At 37.0% G+C, this 27,617-nt stretch overlaps 1 protein-coding gene across 1 annotated transcript; it reads left to right on the top strand.

Annotated features, from left to right (window-relative positions):
* Positions 1-414: 414 nt before the first annotated feature.
* LOC127976142 (CCR4-NOT transcription complex subunit 4) lies at positions 415-24,507 on the top strand. Its single transcript, XM_052580349.1, has 13 exons — positions 415-619; positions 8,985-9,214; positions 9,719-9,916; positions 12,500-12,586; positions 12,799-12,900; positions 12,995-13,120; positions 13,205-13,329; positions 14,216-14,419; positions 14,756-14,810; positions 14,915-15,170; positions 15,297-15,833; positions 20,764-20,973; positions 22,624-24,507. The coding sequence occupies exons 2-13, from the start codon at positions 9,041-9,043 to the stop codon at positions 22,935-22,937; spliced, it is 2,388 nt and encodes a 795-aa protein (XP_052436309.1). The 5' UTR covers positions 415-619; positions 8,985-9,040; the 3' UTR covers positions 22,938-24,507.
* Positions 24,508-27,617: the final 3,110 nt, after the last annotated feature.

The following is a 27,617-nucleotide window of genomic DNA, read 5'->3' on the forward strand; positions in this document are numbered from 1 at the left end:
GATAAAATAAGCTTAATTCATTCAACAGCAATATCAAGCTATTTTATTTGCCAACATGTATTGCAATTTATAAATTGGGCAAAGTGTACAATTTAAAAACACGTGACAACTTGCTCTAATAAAACAGTAACATTAAGCAGTAAAACATTTATGAAACGATTCATAAAACAGCAACAATTTAACAGGTTATAACAGGACTACATCAAGCCATTTGTTTGCCAACAAACTCAATTTAAGAAATGTCCAAAATGTATAACATCAAAATTTGCTTCAATATAAATGTGAAAAAATACCCTTGAGCACACATTTCGACCTTTAATATAGTTCTTCTGTAATGCACACTACATTACCCACATAGGCCCAATCCCATCAACAACTGCGCATGCGCTAAAAAGTCATACTTGACGCGCCCCCACCTCACTAGTTTAATGTAAGATGGTGGTTAGGAGGCACTAACGCTCTACAGAGAAGCTATAAGAAACAAGGCTTGGTGTTTTCGCAGCAAATCACACAGGAGCAGGGACAAACCACCCGGGGAAATTATATTGTGACCTGTTGTGCTAAACCTGGGCTGCTCAGATAGATTTGATTTGCTGTGAGTCTGATACAGATAGACAGGGTGAGTATCCCACCAAGGCCTCTCTTGTCCACCGCCTCCACATTCAACTGCTTTCCTCTCTGAGTTCACCTCTTTATAACACATCTCATCCCTCTTTCTCCCTCAAGCGCCCATTTCTTGTGGTAACGCCTGTGTTTTGTGTGCGTTTCATCAGTCTGGAAGACTAACGTTAATCGCCCAGTTAGCCGACTAGCAGCTAGCCGTATCGTTTGACCGGCTTTAATAAAATACACATACAGTACAGAATATGAGTCCTCGCATCGCCAAACACAGACTCGTTTTTTGTTCTTCAGACTCTCAGACAGTACACAGTATCTGTACACTGATTTTAGTGTATATTTAGCCTGTAGGAACAACTTCGATATGTGTTAGCTTTAGCTAGTTCACTTAATTACAAGGAAACACATTTAATTTCTGTGAGTTACATGTATATGTGTTCTTTGACAGGGGAATCTCTTGTTATTTGAGTAAAAAAAGTAAGTTTTTTTTCCGAGCTGCATCATTTTATAGACGTGACGTCTAATATTTCTGTGATCACGACATTGCTCCGTTACTGCAGTTTATTTTATTATTTTTGTCCACACCCTTTATTATTGTGTGTGGCGCCCGTTTCAATAGTGCTTCCTACAGGGTTTTGTGGACCAAATGCAGCTGTCATCATTTCCACAATGCATAATAAGAAGTTAGAGTCTCTCAGAAGAGGATATTGTTGTGTTTGGTTGCAACATTATGTTCTTGTTGCGTGTGCACTATTAACACTGTTTTCAGCAGTGGGTCTTTTGAGCTTACCATCTGCATTTTGTCTTTCAGATTTGAGCGGTTTTTAAAGGAGTAAACGAACTTGAAATGAAAACGCGATCATGTTGTTCCAGACCCATATTTCTTTCTTTTGTGGAACACAAAATTAGATGTTTGGGAGAATCACTTTGTGTGGAAAGACGGATGCAATGGAAGCGAATGGTGGTTGAAATTTTTCCTTTACTTTGTTGCATGACAGCTAAGATTTAAAAGTTTGGCAGTTATGTTTATGCAGGTGCCTATTAAAGATACTTGTAAAGGAGAGAGTTTTGCTTGTGTTGTGCTTTGGAAGGGATATCAGGAGAATTGTAAGAGGACCGGTTCCAGTGCATTGTTTGTGCCAGACACAATGTTTGAGAGAGTTTTTTTTTTTATGCAAGGGTCGCTGGTGCTATATGATCCCGTTCTGAATGGACATCTGCCTTGGTGTTCAGTTGCATAGAAATGGTGCTCTGTGTTTTTATAGTTGTTTGCAAATAGAGCCCGACCGATATATCGGCCGGCCGATATTATCGGCCGATATGAGCTAATTGCATTTAAATCGGCATCGGCGTTTATAACGGCCGATGAAACATGAAAAAACAGAGTCTCATGCTTCACTCATGTTATGAGTGTTGCATACTTTGCCCACCAGAGGGCGGTCTGCAACTCCAGAGTTGACAACAGCGCCAGAAATTCACTACAGAAGGACAGCCAAGCCACCCAGGTGAGTCTGTCGTTCGTCATATGAAATGATTGTAGATTTAGTTCATACACTGTATATAAAAACGGTGTGGTAGTTCTAGCTAACGGTCCTATCATTATCACTTCTAAATATTCTGCAACATCACTTACAGCCGCTCATGCATTGCTATATTAGATTAGCCACAAAGCTAATACCATGTTTATTAGTGGAAGAGCGCGAACGTTAATAAGAGGTCAAACTATAACGTTAGCATTTAAATTATTCTTATACTATTGCGGTGTGTTTCCCACATAATGACCGCGTAATGGTCCTTTCACACAGGACGCGATATGCTGGGTTCAGCGTTGCCCTTCAGATACAACGCGATTTGCGCTGCGCTGCGCTATGGCGTTGGCGGAGTTTTAATAGTCTGTTGTTCCTCCTTTCGGTCAGCAGCAAACATGTATCTGTCCCGTTGTAAGAAGCGAGCGATAGCGCTAGTCCAGCTGATGATAATTAAGAGAGAAGCAAGGAAGAGAAGGCTACCCTCAGGTCCAGAGCACAATTTGGTGAATTCAGGCTGGTTATGTTATTCTAACGCTAATATAGCTTCCTTTTTAGCAGGCCCCTTAAATGCTTGCTATTAACTTGTTTGAAGGTGGTGCTTCTCAAAATTGACAGCGGTGTGTTCATGACACTAACGTTAACCATTCAACTTCGAATTGATTCCGTAATCTTCCGGTAACAGTAGGCAAACTTTACGTTCGCCAGCGCATGACGATGTTTTTATTCAGACTGCACAAAGAGAAGAGGAGAAGATATACGGGTCCGTTGTGAATGTGTCTGTGAGAGCAAATATAGTGTAATTACAGTAACTACAGTAGGTGCGTAAGAAATGATTAAACCAGAGGGGACATGTAAATAAATGTGAGCTGAACACGCGCTTTTTTTTTTTTTTTTTTTACATATTGTTTCAAAGCAGCTTTACAGACATAACAGGAAAATGTTGAAATAATATAGTTAAATATAAGTAGGTAATACCTATTGCTTGACAAATAAAAAAAATATATAAATTTCTCATTTTTGCCTATGTAGGAGATCCCTGTTTATTATTATTATAATTCTAATGATGACATGAGTAATGATACATGGTGATATTATTAATACACATGCTTATTCTTTCTCTGTCTCTCTTTCTGCCCTACAGATACCTGAAAAAGGTGAATGCTGTAGCAGCAAAGTGTGGGACTACTTCTGCAAATACTTTAACTTTAGTATTATAATTTATTTACAGTACACACACAGACTGTTAAAACCAGCTTCAGCTGGAAGAAAGTAAAAGTGTTAAATGTTTAAAACCAGACTGTTTTTTGATCATTAAAAAATATATACTTTTGATGTGCAATTGTTTAGTCATTGAGACCGTAATCTAAGGCTTTTTTTTTTTTTACATAAATCCCTTCTGGAAAATGGTTTATACAGCCCACATACATAGAACAGGTAGATATTTTGCTATTCAATGTTGTGTAAGTGCAGTTTATAGGAAATGGGTCTAATATCCAGTTTACTTTCAAAATCAAAATATCGGCTTATAAATCGGCTATTTTCGAGTTAATATCGGCATCGGCATCGGCCCCCAAAAATCCATATCGGTCGGGCTCTATAAATGTTAATTTGCACCTTTGTGTCCAGTCTGAACGGGTCAGCCGCAATCCTGGCAGTACAGGAAAAAAAGCCTTTTAATTTAGGCTTTAGTAAGATGTGGAAAGATCGGCCGTTTTGTGATTAAAGTTGTTTGGCTGTGTTAGATCACCATGCTATTTTCTCAACTATGGCCTATTGCAGATATTTTCTAAAATGGATGAACCCTTTGTTACATTTGAGTGGGTTTAGTGCTTTTATTATTTGCCCCGAATACCGATAGTTTTTTTTTTTTTTTTTTTTGTGGTTAAAACATCTTGTATGTTCCTTGCCGATGCCTCTTCCATCCGCTCATGAAGAGCCGCCCACAAATGGACACAACTCCCACACTGATGATAATTTCTTCTGTGACACCAGAATGATGCCAGCTGAGACAACTGTGCATCTTTTTGCTAATCATGTCAGCATATTTCATATTTGTCATCTTTTAGAGCCTTTTATTACAAATTAAACATCATGATGTTTTGAATTCAGTCTGTTTTAATGTATAGCAGTCCTGTTACTGTGTGGTTGACACATTTGTTTGTAGTTGTGTATTAGGATGTTTAATTGAAATTAGTGTGTATGAGACCGAGCTACTAATAAGACTTAATGTAACTGTATATTCACCACCCTTCAAAGCCCATTTAAAACACAGACCTTCCATGTGACTTAAAAATCAATGACTGCCTATTGCAGAAACCCTTTCAGAACGGTGCCAAAGACTTTCTAAGCTTTGATTTTGATTGTTGTTTTAAGTTGCAGTTTTGTCAGTGTTGTGAAACCCTTTCAATTTTGTTTCTAGATGGACCAGTTTTCATGAGATCTGCGTTGTTTCTGTGGTTTCAAATGTTTGCTTTCTATTAAAGCTAATGGCAAGCGTTTTCGGAATTTTGACTAAAAAAAGCCCATTTTAAAAATGCAGACCTTTTGATCTGATTTTTTTCTATATAAAATGAACTGCCTGTTATAGAAACCCATTTTAAAATGCTACCCATCAGTCCGCCTTCAAGATTTGATTTTTGTTAGAAGTTGCAATATTTAGTGTTGCTCAGTTGTTATCCTAATCTTTTGGTGTGGCTTTTAGTGTGGTTATTGTTGTAAAATGTTGTGAAAGACTTCGTTTTTTGTTCCTAGTTTACACAATGTTCCTGAGATTTGCGTTGTTTTTGTATTTGCGGATGTTGGCTTTCTATTTAAGGTTATGGCAAATTACATCTGAATCAAACATGCATACTCAAAATTATTAGTACTGCAAGTGAGCTGTCAGATATGTTCACTTCATTCCATTTTTATGCTTTAAATGGGTTTGCCATAGTCTCAGGAGAAGACTGCAATTCAACCAGTTTGAATGTTTTCTCAAGGACATGGTATTTTTTGTAGAAAGCTCTTTCCACATTCACCACTGTGCACAGGTTCGAGGGCTCCTCAAACCGTCCTTTCGGCGTTCAGCTCCCACGGCATTGGTTAATGTATACATGAAAACATCTACCATTGCAAAAAACTCAAACATTGTAGGCTTAGATCATTATTTGTCCCTACGCTTTCACAGTAGATTAGTCATCTTGCAAACATGTTTGTTACTGTGTCTGCTCCAAAGAGATTTGTGGGTGATTCTGGCTTTAGTGGTCAATGCAAACAATAAGTTTGCATTTATACTGGAAGTGTAGAAGTGTAATTCGTTGAACTGTGGTAATCGGAGATAGGACCTTTTTAATATTCAACATTTGTCTTTATTTTAAAGGTCATCTTGTGACTTTTTTTGTATTTTTATCACGTTGGATGCCAGAAGAAACCAAACCCTGCGCAGCTTCAGTGTCTCTTGGGGGTTTGTAATTGAATCAAATCCCTTTTTACAAGAGATGGTTAAAGGTTTGTTATGCATCGTTCCCAGCAGGGGCCAGCGGAAAGCTTTCATTACCCGGAGTTGATATCCGCCTCTGCTGGGAAGGAATCCCATCCTTACTGACAGTGGGAACTCCTTCTCTGTACAGTTTTGGGGATGGCAAAAAAAACTCACACCCTGTTTCTAATTCCATATCGACATGTTAAGGAGATGGTGATTTCCCCACCGACCCCCTTACTAGCTGGGGTGAGACCTTGCCGATCCGAGGAAGTGCTGATTACCCTACATGTAGTGCGGACCGCCCCCTGTGTTCAATCAGCATTTCCCTTTTAAAGGGAGATTCAAGGGGTTGACTCCTCCTGCTGTACTCTGCCTAGCCAGGATGGGATATTTTTAGATGACTCCCTTTCCCCCCCATCCTCTTCTAACCACACTCTGTTCCCTCTTCACACTACTGGTGCTTCCGCTATGGACAGAGGGACCACATGACCCCATAAAAAGAGTTTGGTGGCTTTTAGTCTTTTTTTTTTTTTTTTTTTTTTTTTTGGTAAGCTATGGGGCTGTTTGTACATATACCACTATTTGAAAGTTTGGGGTCAGTAAGATAAAAAAAAAAAAGTAATAATAATAATAAATCTTTTATGCTTGCCAAGGATGCATTTATTTTATCAGAAATTCAGTAAAAATATATATTTAACACATTAAAAACACATTTAAATACATATTAAAGCAGTAATTTATTCATGAGATGGCAAAGCTATTTACATTACAGTGTGACTTGATCCTTAAGATATAATTCTAATATGCTGATTTAGTAAACATTTCTTAATGTAAATTTTGATCAGACTGATACATTTTAGGCTTCTTTGAATTGAAAGTTTGAAATATAATTTTTTTTAATAATATTAGTCTTTTCTGTCATTACTGTAAATTTTTATCAAAATGTATTTGTATTTTGTACAAAGGTATTATTTTCTTAAAAAAAAAAAAAAAAAAGGATTGACCCTAACCTTTTGTGTATATGTTATTGTACTCTGCTTTTGGATGGCCAAAAAACATTGTTCGTGTTCATAAAATCTTCAGTGTCATTTTCATTTCATCTAGCCTATAATGCCTGATAAACTAGTGTTTGTGAGAGCAGCTCAGCACTACAGCTGTTAACAGGGAATAAACTATTTCTCCTGCTGGCAGAGAATGAATGTACATTTTCAATCAGCCCGTCTGTTGTTTTTGTTCAGAGCAATGCGAAAATTGACTGTTTTGTAAATATGAACTAATATATTTTTCCTAGTGGAAGTGCCGCCACACATAGAATGCAAGTCTGTGGGAAACACGTTTATGAGATATTGCTGGTTTTGTAATTGTTTTATTTTTATTTTTTGCAATTAGTTTAACATGTTTTAAATTAATCACTCCATGGAAGCTTCGTATTCCAGTTTGTTTGTTTATGAACACAAGGCCGCGATGTATTGTTTCCATTTGGGAGCTTCGCTAATACCATTGTTTGAGAAATGAACCTCGTGGAGAAGTGCCACCACACTGTAAACACTAATAAGTTCACAGAACTCAAAAAATATTTTGTAACCGATTACACAAAAACATTTAAGTGATGTTTTTAAATGTTTTAAGTTTACAATAAATAATAATAATGAGGGAAATACACTCAAATTTAGTCTTGCTGTCCGTCCTCAACCTAACCACAGGCTCTACACTTCACCACAACGGTAACACTACAAAATCAACATAACAGAAACCTTTGAAAATTCGAATATAACACATCATTTAAGTACTAACTTATGTACCTCTGTTAATCTTGTGTAAAAACACACAAAATAACACTTAATGTCTACATTTATTTTCCTTGTTTTCTGATGCAAAGCATGCTGGGAACTAGAAAAGTTTCGTTCATCTTACTACAACAAAATTTAGTTTACAGAACTTATTTAAATTAAGTCCAATGAACCTTCATTATTATTTTAGTGCAATATACTAATTCCATTTGATTAATTTCACTGTTCAGTTTTACAGTGCAGGGAGCGGAACTGGCTCGGACAAACTGTCGTATTTGTGTTCATTCATGCTGTTTATTCAGAAGTTTTTTAGTACTACTGCCGAAGATGCTAAAATCAGAATGTGACCACTAATATCGACCAAAAGAAAAACAATTGGCACTATGAGGTTAATTAGCTCATATTAGCACTGTTGTCTTGCCCTCTGCTAAATTAGATTAATTTAAAAAAAAAAACTTGTTTATCTTTGGCAATATATTTGAAGGATGTTGACATTATTTTTCAGTAGGCTCTTAAGTAAGGATGCTAGCAGTTACATTCCTTCACGATAGCACCACAGAGACGACATATTGCTTTTCAACCATTGGATCCTACATTCGAGATGCAAACCTTGTCATGAGCCCATGAATCTGTGTTCCATATGAGGGTTCAAAATCAAATTCTCTGTAATTGTTGAATTTGCACCTACACATTTAGACATCTAGTTCACTGGATGATCCCTGAAGGATACAAATATTTGCTATAGAAACTGTTGCAATTGCTTGTGTGGGTGTTTGTGCTTGTCGATTCCAATTATACCTTCAGTTCCTCTCTTGACTTGAGTTTTAAACTCCTCCCACACACACACACACACACAGACACACACACACACACACACACGTTCCTACTAGTAGCAGTCTCATTATTGGCTCTCTGTTGCAACCTCTGTTGTGCTTTGAGACTATTTGAGTCATATGAGTCTAATTCTGTCTTGCTTCTGAAGATTAGACACCGTTGGAAAGAAACAAGATTCTTGTAGAAATTGGCTGCATTTCTAAACCTTGAAGCTTCATTTGTTTGACAACTTTGGCCTATAAAGGAAAAAAAACAAGAAATTTTAATAATAATAATTATTACTATTATTACATCAAATAGCGAAGCTTAATTTAAAATTAAGATAATCATAAAGTTATTTCTAAAAGAAAATTTTACTTAAAAAAAACAAACAAAAAAACTATTAATTTAGTTTTGCAGGCTTGATGAGCAGAAGAAACTTCTTTCAAAAACATTAAAAATAGTAATGTTTCCAAACTTTTGGTCTGTACTCTGTGTGTGTGTGTGTGTGTGTGTGTGTGTGTGTGTGTGTATATATATATATATATATATATATATATATATATATATATATATATATATATATATATATATATATATATATATATATATATAGATATATATAGATATATATATAGATATATATATATATATATAGATATAGATATATATATAGATATAGATATATATATATATATATATAGATATATATATATATATATAGATATATAGATAATTTCTTTTAAAAAAAAATCTTTTATTTTTTCTCATCAGCTCTGCATCTACACTGTGAGAACACCCCCCCTCTTTTCTCCACGCTGTGCCATAGGATGTCCCGCAGCCCTGAGGTGAAGGAGGACCCCATGGAGTGCCCGCTGTGCATGGAATCATTGGAGATTGATGACGTCAATTTCTTCCCTTGCACCTGTGGCTATCAGATCTGCCGCTTCTGCTGGCATCGCATACGCACAGATGAGAACGGCCTCTGCCCGGCCTGCAGAAAGGTAACCAAATTTGTTCAGTATCATCCTTGGTTAGTTCTATTAAACTATGCAAATTATAAGGCCTGCAAATTGAAAATGAGATCTAGTTTTACATGTTTCTTTAAATTTGGGATTACCGCCTGATTGCATTTATACTGTCTTAACCCAAGGAACCTGTGGAACGTTAATTTATTTCTAAGAAACTGCTCCACTGGGGAGCTCGACGAGAGGATAGTTTTAATGGCTAGCCTTCAGCATCCCAGGGTGCTTTGCTGGAATAATTTGTGCTTCTCCTGTTGCTACAGGGTCTGTGTGATTTTTATCACTGCTGTACAGGTAAAATATCGAACTAACAGAATTTGATTGAAAAATATAAGACATTTAAGACATTTAATTGTGTATTTGTTTTAACCATTTGATGCTGATATGGTCATATGATTTAAATATAATGTCATGAATCATTTATTGAAGCACCATCTTCTTGGATGATTTCATCTAACATTTAGGATCTTCTGTTTGGTTCAGCCTTATCCAGAAGACCCTGCAGTATACAAACCTCTCTCTCAAGAGGAACTTCAGAAGATAAAGAACGAGAAAAAGCAGAAGCAGAATGAGCGGAAGCAGAAGATCACAGAGAACCGCAAGCATCTCTCCAGTGTGCGAGTCGTCCAGAGAAACCTGGTGTTTGTGGTGGGCCTTTCGCAGAGACTCGCTGACCCAGAGGTGATTCAGCAAAACACACCGACCACTGTGTAACTGATGCTCTTCTCCATCAAGATAAATAATTCCATTGCACTAAAGCTTGATATTCATCTTGGTGGTAATTGTCAGTAAGCTCTCAAAAGTTACCCACACTTGGTTTCTGTAAACACATACTTAAGTATGAAAAGTAAAATTTTTAAATATTAAACTTAAGTATCGAAAGGGAAAGTATACATTTTTAAAAGTTACCGGTAATTCAAAATAGAATATAAATTAAAAATGAATCAAAAACTGATTCATTCAATAAGAAAACACAGTCTTGTGTGTTTGGAACTATTTTCATTGGTGAAATTCAGCAAATTCAGGCATTTAAAATGTAACTAACTTAATACTAACTTTATTAAACTTGCATAAAATGAATTATACATTTTCTATGATATGTGGAGAAAAAACACAACTCGGTGTGATATAGATTAATTATATTAAATTATATAAACGTAAAAGGCATACTGAAGGATTTGCCTCATCTTGCATCTCAAGGGCATTCTAAATGCATTTTAATAGACTAAATCACACAGTGTATGCGTGCACTCTCTGGGTTTGTTTTTATTTGGGTTTTGTGATGTACTCTGTAATGTCAGATTGCACGTCGTTAAAACAACACTTGCGATGTTAGGGCAGACAGTGCATATCACACATCCCACCCTTGACTTCAGTAGAAAATGAAATCAACTGCGGTTGTGAAAGAAGTTGTTCGCACATGCACAAAGTAGATTTCTTTTTAGTCTAACTTGAAAGCACCAGACCACTGATTCGTCAAACCTGCTTTCTTTTAATCTGTTTTCCAACTTTACTGTGTAGTAAGTAACGAATATGCTTCGGGGAAATTAAAAGAATAAATTTTAATTGGTAAATATAGTGGAGAAAATTGACACATGAAAACTTAAGTACAGAAGAAATACTTAAGTACTGTAATGAAGTATTATTACTCTGTTGCATTACACCACTGAAAAAAGACCCATCTGACTCCCTTATGATCTGATTCTGATCAAGTAGTTACTACTAGTGGTTGACCCATATAGATCAACCATTTTAATTATAGGTAGCACATTACTCAAGCATAACAATTCATGCAATTAAAACTATATTTTACATAAGATCTAAAATAAGAAATCATTTGAAAATGAATCTGTTTGAATAATTTGAACTACATAAAGAGGTATATACACGTTTTGATCTTATGATCCTGTTATAGTATTTTTAAGTATGAATAAATTGTTAGTGTGTGTGTGTGTGTGTGCATTGGTTATCATTTTAACGACCAGACCGTTTAATGCAGATTTTGCACACAGTAAATATTACATATAAATGCATATTTCATGAATACTGATGATATATTAAGAAACATCATAGCATTTGCCTTTCTTATTATTTGACAGAGCTGTAAAAAATTGTAAACTAATGAAGAGGAAGAAAATGAGCTCCTGTCTCTCTTTGCTGTCAAAATAAAAGTCCTACTTATGACACTGATTTGCCAAAAAGAAAAACAGATTGATTTATGCCGGTAATTAAATGCTATATTGGCCTTGCAGATATATTGGTCAACTGTTTGTAGTTACTGGTGTCAATATAAAAATATGCCTTGTGTCAACACACTGACTACATTGTTTTCCAAATATGAGTAAGTATACTTTTTTGGTGCTTCCAAAATGTCTGTGCCAGGGAATAGTGCCTCTTATGTTCACTGAGTTTATATTTCCCGTTATCATGGCCTTTATTTAGGCATATTTTACAGGATCATTTCCATCTGGCTGCATGAAACTCCTTGAAGATGTGTAGATTTGATTTTATGCCACATAATATTAAATAAAAAAAATAAAAAAGAGAGACCATAATGAGTTCCTGGAAAATGAAATCCACCTGCCCATCAGCTGCACTTAGTCCACATAACCAGCCCATGAAAACAGCTTTCACTCTCTTTTTGCTCCCTTCTCTCTGACGCTCTTTCTCTCCCTCTATTTGCCATCACACCTGACGTCATGTACCCTGAATAGATCTCAGCAGAGAACAAGTTATTCAAGAGCGTTCGAAAGAGATAAGGAGCGCAAATGCATCAAATCTGCATTATGACAATGTTTTTATGGGGTTTGTCTGAATTGACCCTTCACTTTTCAGTCTCTGCCTTCATTTATTTCACACTGAGGGTGTGAAAAGAACAGAGAGAAGAAAGCCGCTGAGGCCGCTACACTTGAACATCCGGGCTGCTTTCACAATTCAAGAGTGATCAGAATCTCAAAAGTCACCCGGCAGAAACCTACTTGTGTGCCTTAAATTTTCAGTGTTGATTTGGCTGAACCAACATTGTGGACATCCTGTTGATAGTGTTTAGGTCATCGGTTCTCAATACAGAATGTTATACAATATCATATGGCTTTCTCTTGTAATAAATGGTGATCGTCAAATTCTTCCAATGAATTATGATAATCAGGTGTGCTTTCTCTCTCTGTGTGTTGTCAAATTAACAAACAGCATTTGCATGTGCTGTTGATGATCTGCAAACAACCATAAGGTCTTTTGAAATATATAACTGAAGTCTGATTGCAGGTCTTAAAAAGGCCGGAGTATTTCGGGAAGTTTGGGAAGATCCATAAGGTGGTCATCAATAACAGCACTTCTTATGCTGGCTCACAGGTGAGCATCGCTTTCTTCCCAGTCAGCCTTGTGTCTGCTCAAACAATTATAACACGCAAATATTTTGTGTAATAAATATTTAAGCGGGGCCTGTCATTTTTTTATTGCAGCAAATATTTACTGATTTATTTTATTTTTTTTGCATTCATGTTTCTGTTTTATCCAAAATGTCTAATTTTTGTGACCCAATATGCTTTGATATTTGTCCCCAGGGTCCTAGTGCCAGTGCCTACGTCACTTACATTCGATCAGAAGATGCCCTCCGAGCTATACAGTGTGTTAACAATGTTGTAGTAGATGGCAGAACACTTAAGGTAGCTAAAACATAGTACAAAAATAGTCTTAATGTTATGAAGACTTAATTACTACCAGTGTGCATTATATACATATATTAATTTTTTCATGCAGGCTTCTTTAGGTACAACAAAATACTGCAGTTATTTTCTGAAAAGCACGCAGTGCCCCAAACCAGACTGCATGTATCTTCACGAGCTGGGAGACGAAGCTGCTAGTTTCACGAAAGAAGAAATGCAGGTAACGTCGCTGCTTCCCGTGTTTCAACCTCTGATACTGATGCTGGCAGTCTTACATCTGAGCTCCTAACATTTGACATTGCAGGCAGGGAAACATCAGGAATATGAACAGAAACTCTTACAGGAGCTCTACAAAACAAACCCCAGCTTCCTGCAGAGCTCGACAGGGGCAGGGGAGAAGACAAAGGGCAAATCATGCACATCACAGAGGTTTGGACTGAATCATACATTTCACAGCTGCTCCAATTAAAACCCATTTGTTCATTAATTCAGAAATTACACATGTAGATATGGATATATTTTAATAGTTTTGATGAATATTATTTTAAAATACAGAAAATGATAAATGATAAAATTATAAAGTGTAGGGATGTAATGATATTCAAACCGAACTGAAAAACGCAATGCACCAAGAATGCGTACACCGAGTTATAGCTTCATGACTAGCATAGTTGCTTTTGTGCAGCCACTCACAGACTTCTGCGGAACTATAAGTTGCAATACTCTGTTTATATGTATGTCGGGTATATATTTATCTCATAAGATGCATTTGGTTGAGTTACGCTGCAGTAAAGCCTTTATTGTAGGCCTACTACTGTTATTTTCTCTTCAGCGCACAGCACAAACAACAAACAATATTAATAAATGAATAAAATAATAGAATAAAATATGAATTTTTAGAGTTTAGTTTGCCATGTTTCGCTGCAACATTGCGGGCATTGTGTGTAATTATATACATTCCCGGAGGTTTAGCGATTTTATAAAAGCGTGACATTCCCACAAACATTTATGCACTATTGCATGTAGGTTAAATCCACACCGATTATCATTTTAAACCTTTATTTTAGATCTAGTGTTCTTTAGCATTTCTGGTGCCATGCCATTAACCCTACCCCACAGCCAACCAAACCGTGGCATTGGTTTATCATTAAACCCCCAATAAAGTGAGAAGTGAAGTTGTAATTAAAATTAATTCATTATAATCTTGTCAATTACACTTTCTTTAAGGATTGAAAATATCCGTAATGAATATGCAAACATTGTTTTGTTGGTGGCTTCCTCCTTTGCATTTAAAGTTTTGTATCATATTCCCCAGTTCCAGTAGTAACAACAAAGAAGCTTGGCCTTCGTTACAAACCACAGGAAAGACGCCCAATGGGCTTCCAGAACACTATAAGACCCCACCCCTAGATGGCAGCTCAGACTCTGAAAACATGACTCCAGACGGTCTGGACACAGAACTGGGCCTTGGCTCCATCACTGGCCTGCCTCCCTTCACGTCAGACTGTGACCCTGTCAGGTAGCCAGCCCGTGAACCTCTGCCTTGTCAGTCTTTTTTCTTTGCCAATTTATTGATAGATTTTCTCAAAAACTTAAGGACACTGAGAGTTCAAGGTATTTTTGGATGGTAATAATTTAAACACCGAATACTCCAAATGCATTACAGTACATTTATTTGTGAAATATACTTGTTTTCTTTATAACATTTAAATTATAAATGAAGGACATTTTCTCAAAAACATCTTAATGCTGTCAAATTTTTATATATTTAAAAAAAAAACTAAAAACAATAATACATCAATTCTTGTACTGTATAAATGTAATTGATTCCCAAGTTTGCATCATTTTTCTGCAGCCCAACTAACAGACCTACAGATTCCATCGGTCTAAGTAACGGAGAAACATCACAAGTAAGTTCATAATCACACTGACGATTTACCTTATAGAGTGGAAAGGTTAATGTTTTACGTTTTAACAAGGTAAAAACATAAATCTCCCTTGCGAAATCTTTTAGATTTCCGGCAAAGACTCTCCATCGCCTCCTCCTGGCCTGTCCAAGCCGTCTCTAGTGGTGCCTCTCTGTGTAGCAGGGCTGACAGTACGGTCGCCTTTCGAAGGAGCCGCAGCGGAGTCACAGTCGCTCTTTTCAGACAACAGCAACTTCCGGCACCCCAATCCCATCCCCAGCGGCCTGTCCGGCTTTTCCAGTTCCCTTCACAGCAACTCTGACTGGCCCACTGCCCCAGAACCACAGAGCCTCTTCACGTCAGGTACCCAGACCCGTTTAGACTTTGGATCTCAGCAACAAAATATTTTAGTCATGGAAAAAAAAAAAAAAATTATATTACAAACATTACACGAGTGAAATGTACAATTATTCTTTATCATTCTGACAGATACCATACCAGTGGCGTCCTCTACGGACTGGCAAGCAGCCTTTGGCTTTGGCTCTTCTCCAAAGCAACAGGATGACGACCTTGGCTTTGACCCCTTTGACGTCACCCGTAAGGCATTGGCGGACCTAATAGAGAAAGAGCACTCGGTGCAAGACCAAGCCTCCTTACTAATGCCCGGCACAAAATCAGTGCCAGTCTTCCCTCATGGGCCTATACTGGGCCCAACCCACAACGCCCCCTCCATGAAAGTCCCACTTCAGCTCCCCACGTCTTCACACTTTGCCACAAACTCCAGCTTGCCCTCGCGGGGGTTCTCCCAGCTCCCACACCGCCCTGTCTACAACTCCTTCAGCTTTCCCGGCCAGACGCAGACCTCTCGTCATAGTTGGATGGGCATGCCCATGCGCAATAATCTCCCACATTTGAATCACCTCGGAACCCCCTCTACCGCACAGCACAGCAGCTATTTGGACTTGAACCTGATGCCACAACAACAACATCATCACAATATGGGGCTCGGAGGTATTCATATGACAGGTAAGTGCAAACCATTGCTGGGGATCTGTGTGTGTATATTGATTCATTTGTTTATTTTATATGTATATAAAGAGAGAGACACACACACACACACACACACATACATATATATATGTGTATATATGTATGTATATATATATATATATGTGTATATATGTATAGATAGATAGATAGATAGATGTGAATGTCTATACGTCTATCTATCTGTATATATGATATTTGGTTTAATAATTGATCAAATTGACATTTAAAAAAATAGAACATTAAAGATGTTTTGCATTATGAAAAATTGCAGCCCTGTCACAAAGATGATTATATTCTGTACAATTTGTATCAGCACTAAATGCGACGATGATCTCACCGCTATACTTCAAATCACGAGCTTGTAATTTATAAAAAAAATAAATTATTCGTATTAAATATATTCTTCATTGACATAGTTTAGAAGTATTATATATTTAATAATTTTAATTTGTATTTAAAAGTTGAAGTACATGTAGTATACTGCACGTGTTTGCATTATGGGTAACTGTCACTGGAGGGCAGTGTGGTGCTGTTGTGATAGCATGCAGAAATGTACATCATCAGAGCTCTGTTATAGAAGATTCTGGTGATGATTGCCAAGGGCTCTCTCATGAATTGAAAGCTCGTGATTTGAAGTATAGCGGTGAGTTCGGTGTCACATTTAGTGCTGATACAAATTGTGCAGCATATAATCATCTTTGTGACAGGGCTGCATTTTCATAATGCATAATGTGCCAGCCCACTTTTTTTCATGCCTTTAGCATTTAATGTTTCTGTGATTTATTTGGTGGACCTTCATCACCTCAGAGTGTAGGTGTCCACCTCGGGCAATAAACACTTTTATTTAAAGTCAGTCCAGCTAAATTCAGTTTTACTTGAGCCTAAACTTAAAGATTAATGTTTACAGAGATTCATCTTTGTGCTGTGCATGTGAGAACAGCCTGTAACTCTCAAGAAAATCTGAAATCCCGGTATTATCCATGCATTCAGATGCATAAGATGCATTCAGATACATAAGATGCATTCTGAAATTTGTAAAGCAATTGAGCTGCTGTCATGCAACTCCCAAAAAAAAAAAAAATGCATTTAAGTCAATATCGTCAGTTAGTAACCTCCCAAGCACGTCCTGAATTGATCTTTCAGAAATTCAGTTCATTTAAATAGAAAGTGCTTCCTTGCAGTCTAGCTTTAGGGCTTTTTATGTGAAACAATCTAATCTGCTGACACTGCTGTGGAAGTGTAGCATTTGTTAACAGGCTGTTTGTTTCGCAGCGTGCCTCCTGCTTTTTAAGATTAGATTAACTTGTATTTCAGATGGTGCAAAAATAAGGGAAGGGATATTGGTTGTGACCTGAGGGTTTCATTACTCATACAAACAATGAATAGCTGGCATGACTTATTCCTTTGAATACCACTGGCTCCATTTCTGGCTCTATTGAGCTCTACAGTGTATTTTCTGTTTGTTTCTTAAATCCATGGTTTTTAGTGAGAGAATTGGTCTTGCCTGTTTGCAGCAGTGTCCTCCAGAGGATGCAGCTGCCCAGGACTTGGGAGGGGAATGTTGCATTATTTACGAAGAAGAAACGAGATCCCAAAATAGGCTGGAGGGCCAACACATGTAGTCTTATAACTTATATAACTTCGATGTGGTGTTTGAATGAGAGAGGGAGTTCTGAGACACTGGAAATACAGATTTAGATGTAATTAAGCATCATCTGAAGTAGGGCAATAATAAGGGAAAAATATTGTGATAGATAATAGATGGTTAACTGATTATTTATTTTTTTGTTTTTTTGTGGATACTAATATAATTATCATTTATGTGTGCAATTTACTTAATTTAGTTTGTGAAATTAATGCAGAAATGACTGAAAACCTGAAAAATGGACCTAGTTGACCTGATGAACAGTCGATTCCACTAAATATCAGCATTGCCTACTTTTTTGCCTAATATCAGCAAACCTGCATTTAAGCAAAAATACAGTAAAAAAATTAATATCTTAAACTCTAATAAACTAAAGTAGGTATATAATGTGATGTATACACTACTGTGGTTACTTGTGCGTTTAATGTTTTAGTAACACCCCAGTCATCAAACTGTAAAGTGCAAAACACATTCAATTGATGCAAAAAGACGTGTTTTACACCCTCTACAGCCCTGTCAGAGAAATTTAGCTTCTTCAACCCTGCTGATGTGATTCTGAGTTTAGCTTTTGTCCCATCTGCATAAATAAAACATGACGACACTTGTTTATCTGCGTATGCTAATGCGAACATTGTCTGACACACTTGGTTAGACGAGCTCTTTCTAATCAGAAGTAAAACCTGTGCAGGGCTTTAAAAAGAGCACGTTCTTCAACACCATTCAGCTTTTCCCCTCCTTCAGAGGTGTTTCATTAAAGCCCAGTCCCCCTCAAGTGTTGATATTGAGTGTCTAGATTCTCATATTGGCTCGTTCTCACACTTGACTTGTTTATCTGCGCACGTTTGACTATATCGACTGCAGAACCAATTCAGCGTTTCAAAGTGAATGTGTCACTTCCTCTGTGTTTGAGGCTGAGAAAAAGAAACGGTCACTGGGAAAACATCTACTGTAATGTAATGAAATATTGTAGAATTTTATATTCCATGCAGAGTATGCATGTATCCTGAAAACATCATCAATGGAGAAACATGCTTTTTGCTTCCAGATGATGGATTAACTGCTTCTCCCAGCAGGGGCTAACTGGCCCATGCTAACCAGCCAAACTCAGACCCCTTAGTTGAGATCTATTAGGTCTGGTTTCAACTGACTAATGGAGTAATAAACACGATGCTGACTTTGTAGCATCCATCGTTTTGACCCTTGCCCACGCTCAGGAGAAATGCCTGTCATGTGGGAGCTGCGTCTACTCCTTAAATTCCCATGTTGCGAAATAATTAAATTAGAAGTATGACCTGTTTGACAGTATCAGTGCATCTGGTGTCTTGTCCAGATGCACCTTTATTGTCTGAAGACCTTTTAACAGCAGGCTGTCCCAGTAGACGCCTGTCTTGCTGGTGGTCGTACATTTGCATTTGTTAGTACAGTTACAGAGTGATATAGAGTAGGACTGAAATACTAAAATTATATATTCTGTTTTACATTTATTTTGAAAGATTTTCTCTTTGGTTTTTTGTTGTTTGTTTTATCTTAAGTCTTGTGAAATTTTATTTTCTAAAAATTATTTATTTATTGGAAAACAAATTCTCAGACAAATTATTTCAACCAATTAGCCCGTATTTATTAAAATATAAAAGTACAATGTTTATACAAAATGTTTATTGCAAGAAGTATAATTTAATTGAAACTGCTTTACTAAAGAAACGTGGAAAAATCATTTTAATTCATTTGTAATGAATACTCCATTACGGCTTAATGAAGTGCATATTTCTAATAGTTACATAAATGCAATACTGCTAAAACATTTGTATTGCTGAATTGTAATGCCTTGCAGTGACTTGGAAATTTGGATGATGCTAACAAATTGTTGAATCAATGTTTTTAAGAAAGGAAAAGGACAATTTATTGATTTGCGAAAAATTAATCAAACTTCTGAACCTCTCTGCTTCATACTACTGAGGTCATAATAAGAATTGTAAAGAATGAAAATGAAAACAAATCTGTCTTATTAGACAACTTTCTGGAATGCTTGATTCTGATTAGTTAATTGTATGTTATTCTATGGTGACTTGGAAAAAATTTCAGCTGTGTCGGATAATCAGTTTCCTTCATTGTGTGCCAGTTTCATATCTGACATATCAGTATGCAATCTCTTTCTTCTCATATATTAAAATAAGTTGCACTCAAATAATGCAACAGTAAATAATAAATGTATCAGCCAACCTTAATATTGATGCATTTTTGTTGAACCCCACTGGCATCCTTGTGCTTTCACCTCCTTGTACAGTTTATTGTCCAGGCTTCGAGGGAAGATGATGTAGGAGGAAGGTGCCCAGAGAAGTTTGCTGAGTCTTAAGTCAAGCTCCGAAGCTAAAGATTAGTTTTTTCCTTGCCAGGGTTGTTTTCTCATTCACTCCATTCCCCTGTCTTTGCAATTCCTCCATCTCTCTGTCTTTCTCTCCATTCCCTCCTTCATATTTGCTGCCTGGTTTCTCCCTCCCTTTGGGCAGAAGCAACCCTTAGGAGAATACTGGCCTGATTAGAAAAGAAAAGGTTTCTTTTGGCCTGAGTCCAGCTGAAAGAAGCTCTGCGTTATTGAAGGTGTGCGTCTCTCCTCCAGTGTGACACACTGAAAATAAATGAGAAACTAATTGAATAATAACGGGACTGTAAAGAGCTTTATAATGATTGTTCCTCCATTAGTAAGGGCAAGTAGACTCAGAAGGAAGCCAAAGATCACCTGTTGTTTTTGCTGAATCAAGTATAAATCATCATTACTGTAGCAGCTATTAATCCACAGTACGGCTTTGATTAATGATATTCCTTGATGTGATATCCTGAATGAAAATTCAATTTCTAGAGAATTCAGTTAAATTGTGTTTTTGTTAGGGCTGCCTATCAATCTTCAGCCATTATATGCCAAATCACTTGATTTGATTTAGTCACATTGCATCATTTTCACCATCTTGCGTCATAAGCGTTGCATTAAGACCGTATCACGATAAAGTGTGTCCTACTTTTCTGTTGCAGCTGTTTTTGAATGTTTGTTTGGTTTTGTCACAATTATAAAATGAATCGTACCAAATTAACGCTCAATATTGGCAACTTATTGGCAATTGTTGTGCAAATAACATGTTGAATCTGATAATTGCTTTTTTTCCCTCCCTTCTCTCTCATTCTCCATCTCTCTTGTTTTTCTCCATCTTTTGCGGTGTATTTGTGCACATGGCTGTTTGGATACCCCTCGATCACCCTCCCAAACAGAAAACAGCACCTCAGTAGAAAGTCTAAATGTGAAGGAGTGGCAGGATGGACTCAGAGCACTTTTACCCAACATCAACATCAACTTTGGTGGACTGCCCAGCTCCTCATCTTCATCCTCCTCCTCGTCCAGTGTGAACCACACAGGCGGAATCTCACACAGCCTTAGCTGGGACGGCACAACCAGCTGGAAGGACCCTGCCATCATCACAGGTACAACCTCAATTACCTTCGCAACAGAGATTTGCCTTGTAAAATTACAAGTTTCAATAGTGAATAATTCCTTTCCATTCCTTAAAAAATGCAAATTACACTGTCAACCCGACCTCTTCTGCTTCACCCACCCTTAAACCTAACCAAATCACCAAAAACTCATTAAATTTTTGACCCTAGTTAAACACACCTAATATTTATTTTGCCTACTAAAATATCCTAGATGACTTATACACAGTTAATTATCTATAATTTGTTGTACAGAAAAATTAAAATCACCAGATTAAAAGATTAAAATCACCAAACACAACTTACCTGACCTCAGGAAAAGCCAAGCCCGTTCAAATTGTGCCTTTGGGAGCTAAAATGAATAATGCATTTAAGCCTTTTAAACATTTATTCTGTAACCTTTTCACTAAAAATGTCAGAGATGTAAAGCCATTTTAAGGGCCATAAAAGAGGGCACACTTTTCAGATCAATTTGATCTCCTGCACTTTCAGCCGGTCTAAAGCATCCATTTGGACTAAATCAGATATCACACAAGAATACTACTCTATACTTAACAATCAGTATAACAAAGTAGTTAAAAATGCAGTCAATATTTATAGTGTTCTTCTGTATCAACACTTTTATCTGCTGTTTGGTGTACAAAAACTGAAGTGTGCAGCTATATTTGTAATCAATACTTCAAGCAAAGTTTTGCCATTTTCTCCCCCATGTTGAAGGAATAGCAACATCTTATCTGTTGCTCCCTAAGGTTGAAGTTGAAATCTGTATGGATGTCACGTATTTTGTCTGGGTGCTCTCAGCAGCTGCCTGCAGCAGCCATCACCCACAGGGGGTTTGGAATTAATAGCTCGAAGCAGGCCGGCATGTTTTAATTGGTGCAAAAGCATGCAAAAATGCTGTTTCCTTATGTAATTAATCCTATTATATCAAATGATTTAAAAATGTCTTCAATTTTGCCTACACGATAAATGGAATCTTACATGGCATCGGCTGAAGAGCAGTGAATGTGTTGACAAAGCAAACTGTTGCTCTGTTCTGGTTAGTACAGTATCTGGTTATGTTTAAAGTGATTTAAATCCATCTGTCGTTGAATATTAACACTGCGTTTTTATTATTATATGAAACTGTAAACCATTGATGCTTCTTGTATTTGTCTCAATCTGTTAATTTATTCAAATATGCATTAAAAAAATAAATATAATGACTTGAATGCACTTCTGTAATAATGGTAATAATGTTTTTCGCTCCATGGCATGAATGTGTCATGGTCTCCACATAAAAAAAGAATGAAAGAAAAATCTTAAATTTATAGGTAAAGCAGTTTTGATAAATAAATATCATTTTCGATAATTTTATCTTTTTAAAATTCTAAGGCAAGGTTAGTCCAGATTAAATTGATTGAATTTTTCATAAATGTTAGGATCTGAACACACTCACTTACATGATGATTACACTAGGTTAAAATTAAAGTAAAGTTGTTGTTCCGTGTGAAACCAATGTTAATAATAATAAAAAAAAAATACTTTTAAGAACCTGGGGCATGGATTTTAAAGTAGAACATAACTACATTTTACTTATTTCAAAGTTTTTGCATGTTGATACTTAACCCTTCTTTTTTCCCAACATTTTGTCCCCTTCAGGTATCCCAGTATCCTCAGGCAACAGTCTAGACTCTCTGCAGGATGACAATCCTCCCCACTGGCTCACATCCTTGCAGGCACTCACAGAGATGGATGTCCCTTCCGGCTCCACAGTGCCCCCTCAGCCCCAACACAATAGCCCTTTCGGATCCCAGTTCCCCCACAGAGCTGGCTGGACCCCTTATCCAACCCCAGCCATGGCCAACCCCGCCACCCAGTTCCACTCACCTCCCCCAGGATTCCAGACCGCCTTCAGAGCCTCAGCACAGGCCTCCACAGATCTGCTACAGAGTGCTGGCATGGACCGACATTAGGAACTGTGAAAACCTATTCCCCTTACCCGAAGAACAGCCAACAAACACTGCAGATGAATCAGTACAAAGCTATTAACAAAATAACAAGATCATGTATTATTTTCTCTCTTCATATTGCGCTCATTTTTATCCCGGATTTGTGTTTCTTTTGGTTGAGTTTTCCTTTTTTTTTTTTGCCGAAGTGCTCTGTTCCAGCTTTCCCATATCAAACGGTCTCTTAATAAGCCAGTTGTCACAGAAAAGTAGTTTTCGGCAGGTATGAAGCCTAAACAAATAAAAACGTAACAATAAAGTCACTATATAATTTTTGGACCTCTTCATACAAAAAAAAAAAAATGCATCATCAATGAAATTCCATTGGAACCGAAAAGTGGCTTGATTTAGAAACAAGAGTCTGCCTTCAAAGCTAAACCAAAAAGAACAGCACCTGTTCATCCATCTGCATAACAGAGGAGCTACTTCCTGTGAGAGTCCTTAAAGCCATGCAGCTGAGCAATCAAGTAGATATCTCAAATAAAATCAGGGCTTCAGTTTTTGTGTTTGATCAAAAGGGTACTTGGCTTCCATTATTCTGACGGATCAAAGGCATAATGATGGCGAAAAAAAACAACAACTTTTACTGTGGATTTTTGGCCTTTAACGTTGTTCTACATATCTGTGCCCTTGTTAAAAGGGAGATGCATTTTTATGGGTCATAAACATGGTGGCCGCTCTTGACGTGGCATTTAGCTATAGATGGATGTAAGCCTTTGCCTTTGACCCTTCCACCAAATTTCCTGGTTGGTCAGGGGGTCTTCTGCTTTAGATCGAAACACCGCCGTTAACTTCTGTATCAGAGGGCGGCGCATTGCGAAATCAAGAGGAATTGAAAGTGTGGTACCACCGACTCTCTTTTAAGCGCAGGGCTCATGTAGCACACGGGATACCACCATGTGGCGTCTCTCATAGCTGCCTCAACATACGTGGCCAGTGTTTACGCTTGACTATGCTCCCTAAAGAAACTTGAAGGTGTGCGAGGTGTACGGAGTTTTAGGAAATAGATCTAGAGTCAGAATGCGGTGATGTGTGAATGCGTGGCGTGAAACTTGCGATTGATGGGTGTGTGAAGAAACTAATCGGGGTTAAAGGGCTTTTCGAATGATGCCGGTGGAGGGAAATTCATGAGGATGTGATCATGTCGTTTGTGTCTGTAGCAATTACTTTGCAAGGTTTTTTTTCCCCCACAAAAGTGATAAAAGGGAAAGCTGGGATAGCGGCGCTTCTGGGCAACTGATGTTTTGGCAATACACAGGGGGCTCGTCCGGGATGGTTAACACTGTTTGTCACTCATCCTTGTTTCTTTTAACGGTCTTAATCCTGTATCAGCTGTGTTGGTTCCTGCCGACAATTCGGTATATTCAACAGTATTCAAGAGGAAATAATCAATCAAATCCCGATGACAACGAACCAGTACAGTTTAACTTGGGTTTTACACAATGCTAAAATGTAAGAAAAATGAAGAGCTGAAGGAAATTGTACCTCTTTAAAGGTCTGGAGGAAAACTAAATCTTAAATAAAAGACGAAATGTCATGCTTGAGTCGAAGTGATCTTTCACGTTTTTTTGTCCGTCAAACTTCAACTTTCTTTCCGTCAAACTTCAACTTTCTTTCAGCGCCTCAAGACGTGATGAAAAGCGGTGATGGGCTCACGTTTCTTGCTCAGTGCTCGGACACGTCCTCCTCATTTGCATCAGCGCTCACCTACAGAGAGATCGGGTCTGGAAAGGCATTTGTGGCACACATTTTATTTAATTTTTTTATTCTAGTGGGTGTCAATACCAACCTCCAGTGCACGAGCCATCAAATACTTTCGGTGAGGCCCAATTAACTTTATCTCAGTAAAGAGGCAGCGGCTCCCAGATAATGTCAAGAGTGCATTAGGCATTCGCAGTGAGCTTACAGAGTGCTCTGCTTTCAAACGCTCAGCAGAGCCACTCCGTCATGCTCTCGTGCTTAAATTACTGCAGTGCTGATCTAATTGGCAGTGGAAGCTGCCAGAAAATATGCAATACTGAGACTGCAGTGACTGGGCATCTGTTTACTCCAGGGCCTCGCTTATAATGACCCAAATACGTAATGTAACCACTATGTAGAGTAGTTAAGCAGATATAACATATATATATATATAGAGAGAGAGAGCGGGAGAGGGAGAGAGACTGAATGATCGAGTGCCTCATTTCCATTTTATCACTTAAAATTATTTGCATATGTATAACAGCGAATGGTGTTGTTAGTTCAGTGAGACAGGACCTGAAATCACTTTCGTCTAGGCCAGTGGCTCTCAACTTTTTTACAACATGACCCATGTAGTCCTATTCCTGCACAAGTAACTTGGTTCAAAGAGACGCTTCTTTTTATTGTAAGTCATACAGCTTGCAGCTGACTAGTTGAACTTCATGACAATGTTGTTACTAATAAGCATCATGCCTTCGGTCAGTAAAATTATAATTAAATATGCTTATGTTATTTGTTATTCAAGTCAGTTAATCAGTTGCAATTGTGTTGCCTCTAAAAAGACATTCCAATCTCATCATTTTCTCTTATCCTTAATGTCTGAATCTTTGTTACTGATAGATAAAACTAAATTTAATAAAAATGGTTTTCATTTAATTCAAAATAAAGCTGAAATAAAACACAAATATTAGATGGAAAAACAACAGGAACTATTATAAATTATATAAAAACTTAAGCAAATAGAAAAATAAATAGAAACGTTTAAATAAAGACAAGAAAACAATTTAGTTTACTTTTAATTAATTTAAAATGAAAACTGAAAATATAAAATGAAAGCGAATTAAAACTATTAATACTTTAACTTTTATAAATATTGATCAGACACTAAGAGGAATCTGAATTGTAATCATTTAACGACATCCAACACAGTAGTGTTTTTCTGAAACAAAAGTTTTACTGGTTGAGTTGTCGGTTTATACATTTTTTTTTTTTTTTTTTTTTTTTTTTTTTGATGATTTCATGCTCTTGGCATCCAATCCTTGATTTCAACGTGGCTGCATGTTTGTTTGTTGTGAGTGAACTCCTAATAAACTTAAATTGGACCGTTTGGATCTCAAACATGTTTTTGTGAACCTGATGACAGAGTTTTTATGTAGTCCGTAAATGATATGGAAAATATTTCCTCTTCACTTTTGAGAACTTTATAATCCTGTTTTTTTTTTTTTTTTTATACGGTTAGTTGCATTCTACATTGTTTTCCCCTTCAGAACAGGCCTGTGACCCATTTTTGAGTCTCTCCCCTCCAGTTGAGAAGCATTGGTCTGGGCGTCTCAGAGAAGTGATCTAAATGCTCTTAAGTTAAAGCTCTTGTGTTTCTGTCGCCCGTCATCAACAGTAGGGTCAACAGCGGGCCCATCCTAATCCGAGGTGGTTATTCATAGCAGCGCACTCACTCTAAATGCATTTATGAAGTATTCATCAAGCCTCCAACACAGGCTTTTCATCTCTAAATCAGCCTGTAGATGTTTTTGTTTTGTACTTTCTTAGCCAACATATCAAGTATGAGATCTAGTTATTGCCTCCTTGCTGTCTTCTTCCCTCAGACTCTGCACACTGTTATCACATTTGATGAGTTTGCCCTCTATTCTTCATCCTTGTACTTTTCTCTCCCGGCTTTCTCTGGATCATTTTCAATGGATTGCACAGTTGATCAGATAATAACCTCATCATATTTGTTGCCGTGGTTATATTACTTGCCTTAAATGTCAGCAAGTGAGCTTTACTGATCTTTATGTCTCACTAGACTGCCGTCCTGTCATGTTTCTTGTGTGTGTGTGTGTGTGTGTGTTACCCTAGGTAAAAAAATTTTTATTACGATTTTCTTTTTTTCTCTTTTTTTATGCATTTGGTATCAGAAATTAAAAACAAACAATACTTTTACAGCATTTATTAACCTAGGTTGTTAAATTGTATGTATTTGTATTAAATTGTATTAACATATGTACAAAAATTTATTAACAATGAACAAACATATTTAGAAATCACAATTTACCATTACGCCTGATTATTTTTCATACCTAATGCTGTAATGTTAACCAATTGAACAAATATTGTAAAGTTAAAATTTTTATAAATGCCTGGAAATAATAATAATAATAAAGGTAAGTACAATGCAAAGGTAAATATACAATACAAATAAACACATCAATGAGATTTTATTTTTGTAATGATTTTACATTCCACAGTTTTAACATCTTTTCCAGGAATTATTTTCTCTTTTTCTTTTTTTTTTTTTTTTTTTTTTTTTACAGTTTTATTATTCTTTTTTTCTTTTTTTTTTAGGTACTCAACAGACACATTACTGATGAAAAATATCCGATACACCTTTAGGCTTCAGTGTCTCATTAAAAAGCTGCAGTTTCAATGGTTCAGCTACTTTTTTCATTTTACATTTTGAAGACAAATATATTCCCACTCAAGCTTCCCATCCTACCCAAAAAACTGAACAAAAGTTGACATTTGTTGGCTGTGATGTAGACACATTTGTCTGAATGTAACATGGAGTGTGTTCATGAAAACAGCAATCCTGTGATCCTGGGCCCATATTGCCTACATGCCCAACGCTTCATGATCTTCCTCTGAGGAGAGTCCTTAAAATCCCCACAAAGCTGACAGTCAGACTGTTAC

The sequence above is a fragment of the Carassius gibelio genome, chromosome A4 (genome assembly GCF_023724105.1).
Source record: "Carassius gibelio isolate Cgi1373 ecotype wild population from Czech Republic chromosome A4, carGib1.2-hapl.c, whole genome shotgun sequence".
NCBI classification, from domain to species: domain Eukaryota; kingdom Metazoa; phylum Chordata; class Actinopteri; order Cypriniformes; family Cyprinidae; genus Carassius; species Carassius gibelio.

Excerpts from the sequence above, each read along its gene's own strand:
- LOC127976142 (XM_052580349.1), top strand. The coding sequence starts at position 9,041 with ATGTCCCGCAGCCCTGAGGTGAAGGAGGACCCCATGGAGTGCCCGCTG. Across the intron at positions 12,901-12,994 it reads TAGATGGCAGAACACTTAAG|GCTTCTTTAGGTACAACAAA; the intron begins GTAGCTAAAACA and ends TTTTTCATGCAG. Across the intron at positions 20,974-22,623 it reads GGACCCTGCCATCATCACAG|GTATCCCAGTATCCTCAGGC; the intron begins GTACAACCTCAA and ends TGTCCCCTTCAG.